The sequence below is a fragment of the Lampetra fluviatilis genome, chromosome 34 (assembly GCF_964198595.1).
Source record: "Lampetra fluviatilis chromosome 34, kcLamFluv1.1, whole genome shotgun sequence".
Lineage (NCBI taxonomy): Eukaryota > Metazoa > Chordata > Hyperoartia > Petromyzontiformes > Petromyzontidae > Lampetra > Lampetra fluviatilis.
The window spans coordinates 5,747,540-5,761,430 of record NC_136308.1 but is presented as its reverse complement, the minus strand read 5'-3'; the positions used below and the strand labels follow the sequence as shown (position 1 = coordinate 5,761,430).

Here is a 13,891-nt window from a genome sequence, read left to right as displayed (position 1 = left end):
GCTCTGTCTTCCGTTAACGACTCGCCGCACAAATTCTGTGCCCATTCTAAATCCGACATTATCATTGCGCTTGTCCCAAGACAAAAAACACGCGTGTGTACTTTTCTTTCTTACCAATTTTCGTCTTTTGTTTTATCTAAACAAAAACGCAGCCACGAGGGTTGACCTCTGCGCAGGAACACGTTACCATTCCGCGATGACCTCGTGACATCACGGCTATTTCCGAGCGTGGTTCTGAGCGCTGGAGCCTCTCGCACTCTTCTGGAGTTTAGCGATGAGGGCCACGAGTGAGGCAAGCGCACGCGGCGCGTGGTTGGCGCTCGCTTGACCAACCGACGCTTGCGGAGGGCATCCGGATCCAGCCCACTTGACTGGATCACAAACCAGACTGTAGGAGTGTGGCAAAAGATTCCTCCCATAGTCATTCAAGGTGTAAACCGGCATGCGCGAGGTAGGTGGTATGGCAAGCGGCAAGCCCAACCACATTTGCCTCCCCAGTGCTGATATTTATACACTGCTCCAGGTACTCATTTAAGGCTGAATCAATATAGGGGAGGCCCAGGATGAACTGAGATATATCACTGGTGACTGCAGTGCACCATTACTGGGATTTAAACCCAAGCTGCTGGGTTCGTAGTACCACAACTACCTGCTGGAGGACATTGGCTGCCATGGGGGACACCTGACGAATAGGATTTGCAAAGCACTCAGCGTCTGTGCGTCGTGCGTAGACATGCATGCTTAGAGCCTTCGAGTAAACCACGGAGCGTCACCAATGGTCACCGTGTGTGTCGGGGTGGTCGTGGTGGTGGGATTTGTTTGTTGGTTTTTTGCAGGAGGACACGTCGGACTGTGGCCGAGGCTCGATGCTGCAGCCAAGCTTCCTGGCGCTGGTCGGTCTGCAAGTGCTGGCGCTCTGGCTGTTCAGCCCCATCCACTTCTGCCCTTCGTGAGGACTCTGCTGTCAACACAGAGCCACAGTGGTCCCCCCCGGAAAAAATCCCCCCCCCCCCCACTCCCATCCTTAACCCAGGATTGACGCTCCCAGCTCTTGATGCGCTGCTGCGTATGTGTTTTGTCAGCGCTTGCCTGGCCGACGGAAGTGGCTCGCAATGAGCCGAGGTGTTCCCGCGATGGTCCTCGCGAAAAAAAAAAAATGGTGTGCGTTGGCGTGCAGGCGTGCCTGAGAGCGTGCGTGCATTTGAAGCGTGCGCGTGGCTGTTGTGTACGTGTGTACACGCGTGAGTCTAAAGCGCCTGCATGCCTTTGTTTGGCTGTGTTGTTTTGGCACGTGCTTAATTGCCCATTGGAGGGCAGTTCCTTGAATTGTGAGTCTCTCGTCGCGCACTGCCACCAACGCCCGCTGAACACCTCCCCTCTCCCCTCCCCCTCGATCAGTCGGAGACCATCGATGTCCTTGCTTCATCACGTGGCTGCTTTGTCCGTGATGTGACCCCGACCCGCATTTAGCTCGAGAGGGCTCTTCGAACAGCGCCGTCACCTTGTTCCCAGCATTGGACGTTGTGATTTTTTTTCTGTCGATTTCATTGCATTCTGCAGCATATTTTGTCAACGTTCGATATCTTTTTCTTTTTGCATTCGCTTCTCGTGAGCGCGTGTTTGCCGGGCGAGTGCGACGGGCGTTTAGTGCGCCACGCCGAGGAGTCTGCGTCAGGTTTAAAATACGGCGGGTTTTTTTTCCCTCTTTTTTTTTCCATCATCCGATTGAAATTTATTTTATATAAAACAAACCTCGATGGAAACTTCACTTTTTCTAATTTTGCCAAACCATTCTGAGCAATTAGCATCAACTTACGCGCGTGTGTGTTTGAGCATTATTGCTACTTGCACGCATGTGCACGTACGCCGAGTGGGGTGTTTTTAAAGCCTATTTATTTATGTTGTGAGACCGGCCATTTAAACGGACAATTTGATCGGCGTACAGATTTGGTTGCTCATCAAATGCGTGGAGATTTTTTTTTTGCCTGCACGGAAATTTTTCTGAACGAATCGACGTTTCTGTACGAAAAAGCCAAGTTGCCCGTCGGTGTTAATGTTTTGTGTTACGAGATTTTGTTTGGCTTCGCGATCACGTGACCACGTGTCGTAAAATTGGCCGCACACTCTCCCCCTTCACAGCTGCTTTGGGGATGTTCGAGAAATGGCCAACTGGTTGGCCAACAAGGGATTATGGTAATTCTATAATAATGAATTATTTACATTCAATTAATCGCTTCAGTGGATGGCTAGTCTGGTATCGTAATTAATAGGCTCCCAACCCCCCCCAACCCCACGTTCTATGGGACACATCTTGGTGTCTTTTACTAATTTGTAGCACAGTCTCCCCTCCAGGAAAGTGCACGTTAATTTAGTAGTAACTCATTAATATAAGATAAGCACTGAATTGCTTTTGTGTTGAATAATTAGTGATGATAATTACATTTCACAACACCAGAAGCCATTTTTTTGCCGTTAAATAAATCCTTTAATTTCCACGAACTGTGCGATAAACATCACTCATGCGCGCATAGTGTTACGACTGTGGCTTCTCCTTTACATTTCCCGTCTACATACGAATCTCATCTTTGAAATGTTACCACTTTAACTTGCGCATTATTTTTTCATATGGCCTGCCTTGGGAGGATGAGTGGGATTATTTCCTGCAAACGTTGCTTTGAAATGGATCCCTCGGTGAGATTGCTTGTTGGTGTTTTTATTTTCCTGCTGCATTTTTATTATTGTTGCCACTCGCCGCAGAGAGTCTATTAATAACACTTTGTGGGCACGGGGGCATCATTAGCGCCACTCTTCGAAGCGATGCTCTCTTCGGAAACGCGGTTCTGCGCGGCGGGGTTTCTATAAAGCGAGCAGAGGGAGGGAGAGAGAGAGAGATCTTAATGCTGGGGCTCACTCCTCGCAGTGCTGGCTGACAGAAGGAAGCCAACTCGTATCTCCTGTGTTTAAAAAAAAAAACAACACCCGCGCGCATCTCGGTTTTCATAAAAACAACAACAGAAGCCATTTTGTTGATGTACATTTTTGTGGATGAGAGAGGCGACGTGTACGCTGCTGATTTGCTGCAATTTTAGCTGTTCCTTTTGGGAGAGTCACAAACTGGCCCTTTTATTTGTTATCTAGTCTGAAGATTATGAATGTGTAAAGTACACAATGAGGAGTGCAATCGATGGGATTATTTATGAATAAAAATGGGGTTAGCTCGTGGAAGGTTGGTGCACCGAGAAAGCCACGCAAAAAAATCCCGCGTATTTGAGATGCGTTTCGCACTGATTTTTACATTTGGCAGGATATAAACAAAATAAATAAGCAATGTCTTCTTCATATGTCTTTTATTGTTTTCAGTTTTTATTGTAAAATTTTGCATTGAACCAAGACCCATAATCCTGAAGGGAGGGGGGGGGTTTGCCTGTAACACCGGCAGTTTCAGCAGCATTGTTTCAAGCATGCCTGACCGTTGATGAGACACTTGATGTTCAATTCGGTCCAGGGTTCGCTTGCCTTGAATAAATGCTGGTGAAATGATGCACTCCCCAGAATGCCCGTGTGGCTGATGGGCTGTGTAAGAAATACTTTAAAACATTTTTATCTGAAGAGATGGATAGATGACAGATGTATCGTCTGCTTATTTATTTTGTTATTTACATTTGGCATGTCGTCACGTTTAAATAACGAGCTGTATAAACTTTTTGAAATCACTTTACTCGTTACTGTCATTCGAATTTGTTTGGCTCTTCGGCAGGAAGTAAAATGCCATCTATCGATTTTCGGTCTTTACATTGGGCGTTGTGCCGATTCAATTAATATCGATATGTCGATTGACAAGCGAGTGGTGTGATTTTTTTTTACCGGTAGTTCTTCGTGAGACTCGATTTTGCCTTATCTGCCTTCGTGCAATATTGTGTGTGCTTTTAAAAAAACAACTCTGCGTGGCAGTTTTTAGTCCGTGACCTGTTCGCATGGTTACTTTCAAAAGCTATCTATATCTTACACCGTTTCAAGTAAAGATTTTATTGTGCCAATCTTAAATTTAGTCGTACGTGGATGGGTTGGCCTGTTTTAATTCAATTTTGCTTGCTTGTGGTTACTGAAAATGGGAGAAAAGAAAAAAAATACTATATTTTGCTGAGCAACCTTTTGATTGTTTTAATGCCTTGCTTATTATTGCATATATAAGCGTATTGACACCTTAGGAACGTATCATTTTATTTGGCATATCTAATGTAGATAATATACGTAACTCAACGAAAAGAGCCTTACTGCCTCACTCATCAATTTAAAAGCAGATTTGTATTGCTGTACTCTACATTATAAGCTACGTTTTTGGTTTGGGCTGTGTATTTTTAAAGCCCTTTGTGAAGTGTAACATTTTCAGGCTGCATTAATTTATTGGCGCGCATTTTACCGTCAATGGCAGACGGAGCACCGACACACCAGCGGGGCTTGCTTTTGAAGGCCCCCCCACTTCTTGCCATAACGTTTAGGCCAAGTGCCGTGGCGTAGCACGGGTTGGCATGGTGCCCCTCGTGCAAGGAGTGAAATACGGGGGCACGTGTCCACTTTGCCTCCCTCCTTTGTAGCCCCGTGCCTGGGCTCTTCCGGTCCGTGCTCTCTTCCCCGCCCTTCCGGGCACCGTTTGCACCACCTGAACCACTCGACAGCTACGCCACCGATTCAGCATCTGCCCACTAACTTGCGCCGGCGTCAAGTAGTTTACCAACACGCGCTGCGGCAGTGGGCACGTTTGTCAGCTTTACGGGAAAAATGTTTGGGCTGCCAAGAGCCGAGGCAGTCTGCATATTTATTATCGTCACTTTGGCTGGGGTTGTTTGTAAGGAGCCAGACAGCTCCCTCTCTGAACAGACCATCTAAGGGTCCCCACACCCCTCGCCTCTTTTGCCCTTGTTCTCTTACTCCGGGTGCCAGTGACGAGGTGAGTCTAATCTGTCGGGCCCATGTTTTGCTCATTGCATTGTTTAGCACGAACCCCAAGCGCAATTCGTGGAGTCGCGGTGGTGAATCATGTCGAGTTGAAGCCACGCTGTGGCTGAGGCACCCACCAGCAAAGCAGCAGCAGCAGAGGATGCCTGTAGGAAGTTGGTTGCTTGATTTGTCTGTGGACTTTGAGCGTTATTCCCTCATATGCGTGGCTTTTTTTAAGCAATACGGTTTCCTGTCACGTGAAAAACTGAAAAAAAAAATTATTGACCAAACGTCCAAAATGGAAATAATTCTTATGACCAGCTGTGAGACCTTAACGAGGCTTTACCGGGTATATGAATTATATCGTGTAAGTTGAACTACTCAAATTGGCCAAACATCCCATATCGGTCCCTCCTGAAACCCTATAATGGTCTACTGCATTGAGAAAATTCTTTATTGGTCGACTCCCTTTGTTTGAGCAGCCAAAGTGGCATGGGCATTTAAATAAAACACAGCCGACAGCGTTGTCCTCATTAATGACTCACACCTCTTCACCAAACCCCCTCCTTCCTCAGACCTTTAAAATATATTTTTCCACTGTGCAACCCAGCCGTGCCAGGTACCTGCAGAGCCAGCTCAGTGTGGGTTAGGTGGCCGCCCGGTTGTTTTTCTATTGCGTGCCGCTGATGTCACACACAGTGAAAGAATGGAGATGCACGTAGATAACGTATGATGACACCGTCCTTAGAGTAATGATTGGTGGCACACGCAATGAACGCATTATTAGCCCTGGCCCTGCTTGACCCGGAGCCAGGCCTGTGTATTTACGGTGTGGTTCTGGTTCGGCTTGGCAGAAAGACAGTGGAAAACTGACTGTACCGTGAAGGCTCCACACTGGCTTGGCTCAGATGTGCCAATGGAAAAGGCATATTGGCCTCCAACACACCTGGTAATTGTTACCCCTATGCTGCTGATTAACTGAAATAGCCTTGCATCCGCTCCCAGCCGTCAAGTGATGCAAATGCACGCTATTGCCGAATCATTTTGCCATCATCTGTCGTATTTTCATAGTAGTGATTTTTTGTAATGGACTTTCTTGAATGTGAAGCTGTGAGTTGGCATGGTTTGATAGTCTGTTTTATGTACAGGTATATGATGATTTGGTAAGTCGCTATTGAGAATAATACTTTGACTTCTTAAATCAAATAGTTTGACAATTATATTGTTTGAAAACACGTTTTAAAGTGCTTCTTTAAAAACGATATGATAATGATGATTGAATAATGAGATTGAGCGTTAAACACATGAAAACTGAATGCAAAATAGAGCGCTGTAAAAAGCAAATCAAGTATGGTTAAAAAAGCGTACTACCCCACAACATTGCAAATGTGTTTGAAACGTTTCGCTGGACATCCCAAGCGTTTGCGCCCGATGATTGTACTGCAGTTGCAAACACTTGGTGGTAGATCATTTTGAAGCAACCTAGGCAGTTACCCTAAGCTGCATATCAAACTTTCTACGGAATTGTCGGATGTTATGGCCTCCTGTTTATCTTGGCCTGTGGTTTTACTCCATGTTGTACGATAAATTAAGCCCTTAGATAAGTATTACAATCAATGATAATTAGGCCCCGTAACGATTTGGTTCCCCTCGCAATTTGATGAATCATCGCTATTCCAGGGTCGTGATTCAATTCGATAATTTTTGGTTTTAAGCTCAATTGAGCGCCAATAAAACTGACGTTAACCAATTATACACAACGTATTTGAATTGTATGTAAATGATCCGTACGCGCAAGATTACAATTTTGTATCATGATCGTAAATCTCTCTGAATTGATGCATCATTACATATCCATTATATATGCGGTATATGCTTTAGTGTCACTTGGTAACGATGTTGGAGATCCAGTTACGGCCGTCACAACCAAACAAAAACAACTGTTTCAGGTACGATCTAGACCTCCGTGTCCTGAATTGTCCAACGAAAAATGATGTTCCTTGCCTCGTAGAACTCAATTCTAACTCCTGTTGGGGAAGCAGGATTGCCTGCTGGCACAATCTATCTTTTTGTAATCAAATTTAAGAACGTGTTTGAGTCTTTTTTTTGCTGGATTGATAGGGAAATGGATTTTAAATTATTCTTGTTTTGATCACTGTAAAGCATCCTGATGGGATGCTGTAGATGAAAAGTGCTATCAAAAATGAAACCGTGTACATTTGAAGCTTCATGTGTGAGACAAGAAAAGAACTGAAGGAATTTAAGTTGACTGAAGAAGCACGCTTTTGTGCCCACGAGGGAAACAGATTCGATTTAAAGTTCGTTTCCCACCAACAAAGCTACAGAACCCCTTGTCAGACAAGCCCCCCGGGACGCAAAACTTGCGTACGCTTTATTTTTTAAATCCTTTATATTAAGTTCACTTGCTTGCTTGCGCGCTTACGACCGTGCAAATCTTTCGGTCGTTTTTTAACCCACTTCCCGTGATCCAATCGAGCTGACATTTTGCACACAGACTCGTTGTGCGTGACAATTTATTTTCGTGAAAATGTTTTTCCAAAATTTTCCACTTTTTAGGAAAAAAAAATGTCATATTTAATTTAAAATACCAATGTGATAAAAATGAAACTCTTACTCAAGAAAAACAGAAATGAATAATAAAATTAAACCGATGCCACGCATATAAAGGATTTATAGTGAAAAACTTTGTTTTTACGGGTTAATTTTTTTGAGTTGCATCTTCCCATAAAAAGGTTCCCTCGTGCAAGTCGCACAAGAGACCCACTTTGTCGACCCGCTCATAATTCAAATCGGCTCATCGCGCCATTCCCACCGCACTGCCGCAACGAAGTGGAACGCCCAAACCGAATGCAGCGTGCGTCGTGGCACAGTCGCTTGGTGGATTAGTCCAAGCGACGACGACAGAGCGTCTTTACTTGAGCCTAGGCAGGTGCTTCCCTTAAAATCTGATAATGAGAGCTTCCTATACAATGCATTGTCAAGTCCCTCCCCCCCACTCCCCGCCCATTAAGAACATCGCCTCTCGAGCTCTAAGTGAATGCTATGCATTTATTTACTTAGGTGAGCAGCAAATTGCATTCGTGCAGTTTGAAGTCCATTGATGACCTCCATCTCACGCCACCGCTGAGGAACCTCGCGTTCCGGGAAAGAACAGCAATGCCACGGCATGGTAGTGAGTGCTGCACCTGCCCCCCCCCCTTCACTATTTTTCTTTGCATTGTCAATACACCTGCCCCAACCTCCCCGTAATATATTTTCTCTCGTTGCTGCAAAGTTCCACGATCCTTATTGCAGAGCGTTAAATTCCCTACAGGAGTGAACCAGCAGGCACCAAATAAAGAAAGCATGGTTCTCGAGGAAAGACACTCGACCTTGTGCCCTTTAAAAATTGCGCTCATTTTTTGACTTTTAGATTGTTTAGCGAATCGCGTGGATAGGTGGTGATTGTACGGGCGAATTTTAAATGTTTGCATCGTTGGGTATTTACAGCCAGACTTTAAAATCACGATCACAAAACCACGTGAGTGACAGCCTTCCAGCCGCTCGCACCAACACTGATGAAATTAAGGGGTTGAAAAACGCAATGTTGTGCAGTATCTTTATTGACAGTGATGGACGGAGCTAACATAGTCACGTCAGATCGCGAATTCTTCGGAGGCAGTCTTGTTGGGTTGTCATGCCAAAAGGAAAACTTGTTCTCCGCTGTATATAAGATAACGTATTGCTAAGACTCTATCAGCCATCATTGCACTACTAAGATTATTGTTTCACAGTTGCTTTTCAGTGTGTCGAATGGCTCTCCTCTTCATTGGTCTGAATGACTGCCTTGAAACATATAGGTAATGGTATGGTTAAACAATGTGGTTTATAATGCAATGGTTTTGTTCCAATAAAACAAACTCTGTAAATGCTTAATTCGGAATGTTATTTTTTGAGAGTAATGATTTTATTGTGATTAAAACATTTTGTAAAATGTTTGTACAGCATAGTGACTGTGACTGAAATACGTCTTTTAAATGTATTCCATGAAACGGTAAATAAATATGTTTATACTGCATGTGTTTATACTGACGGAAACTTGTCTGTGTCCCTTGATCATTTACATCAAACCATTTCTATATGTCTTCTTGGTTCTTTCAGTAAAGTCACGTAGAAGGGAAATAATAAAATAATAAAACATAATATATAACATTTTTATTTTATTATGTTTTATTTTTTTAATTGTATTATTTCCTTTCTACGTGACTTTACCGAAAGAACCAAGAAGATGAATCCCTGCAGTCACGAAAGCTTTAAATCGAAACATTTCTATATGTTCACCAGTAGCGTAACAAGCATGGGGGCAGGGGGTGCCTTGCCCCGTTAACCCCCCCCCCCCCCCTGGTGGCCAAGTTGCCATCATGAGATATGTGTTAAACAACAGTGTCAAAGAACACCAACGTATGCAATTATATGATTAGGCATGAGGAACCGAGATTTATTCTAGGTGCGACCGTGCGAGACAAATCAAATATTGGGGCCCTACCTAACCGATTGCAACACCCCCCTGAGCTGATAATGTCGTTACTACTAGCATTTTCATGGGTCACAGATGGTCTTTGAACTCTAGTTACTGCTTGTACATCTTTTTTTTTAATCAACTAAATCTGGCAGAAAAATTGGGCTGGGTCCCAAATTGTGCAGGACAAATTTTGCTTCACGTGCTTTTTCACGTTAGCATTCGGGGAGTGGAAATACATCACCCAAACATGTCAATCAAAATGTTGAAAGCAGCGATAACCATGTAATTTTACATCAAATATTTCAATTTGTCACCAGCGTGGTCTTGACCTTTTACGTGCAAGTATTTCTGGGAAAGTCTTACTCAGAAATATCTCGAGGAAAGACACGTCCAATCCACGTGTGAACTCGAGCAACTCACACAATCATAGCAACTATACGCCACCACTGGAACCTCATTTGCCAGTAAAAAAATTGATAATTGTTTTTTTACCCTTTTATCTGGCAACAAAACTGACACCGTTTTTACAAGGAGTCATGTTTGCATAGACCACAATACCTGCAGCCCAACTTCAAGGACAGTGCATACATTATCAGAGTTATGTTCTTTGTTTGCATTATGACTGCAGGTATTGTGGTCTATGCAAACATGACTCCTTGTAAAAAAGGTATCAGTTTTGTTGCCAGATAAAATGGTAAAAAACCAACTATACGCCACTGTTCCAGTTGTCCTTCAACTGGATTTAAGGGCAATTTGAGCACCCGAGTCGGCTCCAGACGACCCTCCATGGCAACGGTAACGTGTGGGGTACTCCCACTCCTTTAAAAAAAACGCGCCTGGCGAGCATTGAAGAGTAGGCACCGTGTCGTGACAGGTACTGCAAGGTCCGACTGTCCGTCCAGTGCTCGCCGAGCTGCATTGGCATCCGGTTGCCGAACGAATACATCATGAGCGTCGCACTCATCTCACACACACACACGTGCTTGCAAACGCCGGTCATCCTCGCAGCGGCTTTTTGGCTGGCCATCGAACGCAGACGGTCACTGCATCGCGCGCTTTCAGATGCGCTTCTGCGGTCGTCCGAAACGATCTTCCTTCCGATATTAGTGGGCCCACTGAGATCTGCGCAATTTTCAAATATGTTGAAAACTAATTTCTTTAGAACTGCTTGTTGTTTGTTGTCCTTCCCCCACACTTCCGATGAGCAATCTTGGCTTCGTACGGTGCGAAAGAGGTTCAACATACACACACGTACAGGCCACATGGCTCCTCGATGGGTTCTCCAGTAGAGGTCGTTTCGCCAAGCAGTGGCAGACTAGGACATTTCCTGGCTGTTGCTGTAATTTAATTGCCAGTGTTCATGATTTATGAAAGGAAAAAATTAACCCGTAAAAACAAAGTTTTTCACTATAAATCCTTTATATGCGTGGCGGCTAGAGTCCTCTCGTCCTCTGGCTTGAGATGGCTGCCACCTATGGGTCAGATTGCCTGGCAGCATTAAGCAATTGGTAATTAAATATAAAAAAAAATCCTTAAAAGTGTACAATTTTGCTAAAAACAATTCACGAAAATTAATTGTCACGCACAACGAGTCTGTGTGGAAAATGTCAGCTCGATTGGATCACGGGAAGTGGGTTAAAAAACGACCGAAAGATTTGCACGGTCGTAAGCACGCAAGCAAGCAAGCGAACTTAATATAAAGGATTTTAAAAAGCACACCACTGCGTCTGAAGAGTAAACGCCCACGGGCAGCAGTGTATTGAGCATGGCAGTATGTTGACTACATTAGGAATAGCTTTACCACTACTGACAGCAATCTCTAGTGATTTGTTCCCATCAGGCAATGTAATAATTGCAGTTTTTACGACTTTTTAATATAACGTCGTTTAATGATGCTTAATTATCTTGCCCGTGATCTCTCAAATAGTGCTTTTGTGGAGACTTCAGACAATTATAAGCATCCGGGAACCCTTAGGAGCAACACGAGCATAGCCATTGGATTGCAGTGTGGGGCTGGTGTGTCCCCATGGTGAGACTCAGCACTCCGTCCCCAGTGAGTGAACAGGTGGGCTTCGTTACAAATTAAAATTGGTTCCACGATCCAGAAAAAAGTCAGTGTTCGCATTGAGGATAAATACTGGTGACTCAAATTATCCACCCACCCACCCCCTACTCACCCGTCTACCTGCACACCCACTCACCTACCTAGTTAACTCGCCTCCCTATCTATCCGTTCACCAACCGATATACCCACGTACCTCCCCAACGACCTATTTACCCACTCGCCTACTCACAAACCTTACCGATATCCACCCACGTCCCTACCTAGATACGTACAGCCACGTACACCTATCCATACCTGTCAACCCATACGGTTTACCCCGTATACTTGTGTAGTGACATCAGGGATGTCACTGTATGGTGCCGGCCCAAGAGGGCCATTTGGTTGACCCCGCAGACACTTGATCTGGAGTGTCCACAGAGAGGCCCCCATGTGGGTGGACTAGGGGGTGTTCACGTGTCTGGGGAGAGCTCTCGAGAGGGATCAAGAGGGAGCTAGAAGGCTCCAGAAGGCGGGCGGGGCCAGGGGCTGAGCAGCCCCGACCGTAGGGGGATATAAGGCGGGTCCCTGAGAAGGACGGGGTCCTCCCAGCTGGAAGCTCTGCAGGCATCAACACGTGGTCGGGACCCGAGTGAGGGTCAGACCCTTCGTAGCTGCAACTCCTCCGTATAGAGTAGTTAGCTGGGTGCCACCACCCTAGGCTGTATCGGGTTAAGGGGCAGTTACCTCTTTGTGTTACGTGTTGATGCTTCGAATAAATGTGTTGCCTCTAAAGAACAACGTTTGCCACTCAGTTTGACTCACCACTTGTCGAGGAAAATTGAGTTCAGGTCCAGACGGCGTTCAGCCGTTTCAATACGGGCAAAAACATTTGTTTGTGTTTCTCCCCTGTGATGGGACTTTGTAGGATGAACGTTGAGATTTATAAGGGCACGGGCTGAGCAATAAGGTTGGAATTGGTTTATAATAAGGTAGGGCACTGATAAGGGGTTCACAGGTATCTGTGTGTGTGCATCCACATATCAAGCAAGCAGCATCAACATCCAAGATCAGTCAATAAGCATGATGAGTGGTATTGTAGTGTTCAACACAGAGGCACACACTCTCTGTGTTGCATTGCATTACATTTCCCCAAAAATATGCTAAATTTTGTTTTCTCAAACTGCCTATTTCTCTCTCTAAAATTTACCAGGCTCTCATAGGGCCATTCGATCTTTCTCTCCCTCGGTCGCTTCGGGGTGGATTCATTGACATGCTAATTTCTCTGCTCCATCAGCTGCCCCATCAGACCCACCTCTCTCTCTCAACACAGAGGCATTGGGTCTCTGTTGTGTCTATGTTGTGTGTCTCTCTGTGTGTCTGCTTGTGTGTCTGTCTGTGTGTCTCCGTGTCTGTGATTTGTCTCTCTCTCAAATTTAGTTCTACCTGATGACGTTTGCTTGTGTTGCAATCGAAACGTCGTATTCATTTGTTTCATTTATTTTCTTTCTACGTGACTTTACCGAAAGAACCAAAGAGAAATGCCGTACTTACTCTGGTGCTAGAGAGAGGCTTCAGACACACAGTTGCACTCCTGTAACAGGAGCTGGCACGAACACCCTAGTGACTCCATTTATGTCACTATAGTATCATTGACACCAATGATCAAACTTAATCCAAATTTTTTAAAATAAATCTTGACTTTAAGCTTTCGTGACTGCAGGAATTCATATTCTTGGGACTTTCGGTAAAGTCACGTAGATAGGTTCAACAAAAAATAAACTACGACCGCTTGTGTTGCGATAGAAATGTCGTAGTTTTTTGTTATTTTCTTTGAACCTATCAACGTGACTTTCCCGAAAGACCCAAGAGTATGTTTTTGTATAGTCCAATATTTTTTGCCTGTTTGTGTTTCTCCCTTGTGATGGGACTTTAGGATGAATGGTGAGATTTATAAGGGCACCACGGGGGGGTTTGAGAAATGTGACGTCACATCAAAATGCGCAACTTTAAATAAATATAAAATTGTTATAACAACACGAATTGTTATAGCAACACTCCTACAACATCAGAGTGCAGCGCCACATTAAATACGCACTACAATGACAATAGTTTAAAGCGATTTGAAGCATGTTTTATTTTAACAATGGAAATATGGTTTTTGGGGGGGGGGCAGAGCTTTGTGACGTCATATTTGAGGGGGGGGGGTCTGACTTTTTGTGACGCCGTATGACGAGGGGGGGGGGTAAAAAATCGTCCACAATCGCGTGACGTCATTTATGGACGGCCCCTATGCCAATTTACCTAATTCACCCACTCGCCAACAGGCCCATCTTCCTGCCTACCCGTGCCTGCGATAACAAATTCAAACGATAGGCGGAGGGGAGGGG

General features: G+C 44.7%; 1 protein-coding gene across 1 annotated transcript in view; it reads left to right on the top strand.

Moving 5' to 3' along the window:
- Window positions 1-9,030, top strand: part of LOC144944318 (voltage-dependent calcium channel subunit alpha-2/delta-2-like) — a 107,791-nt gene extending 98,761 nt beyond the window's left edge. The window contains exon 39 of the mRNA XM_078872382.1: window positions 837-9,030. Within this exon, the coding sequence (XP_078728508.1) occupies window positions 837-953 (117 nt within the window). The 3' untranslated portion in view covers window positions 954-9,030. The remainder of the gene's footprint in view (window positions 1-836) is intronic.
- The last annotated feature ends 4,861 nt before the right edge of the window (window positions 9,031-13,891 follow it).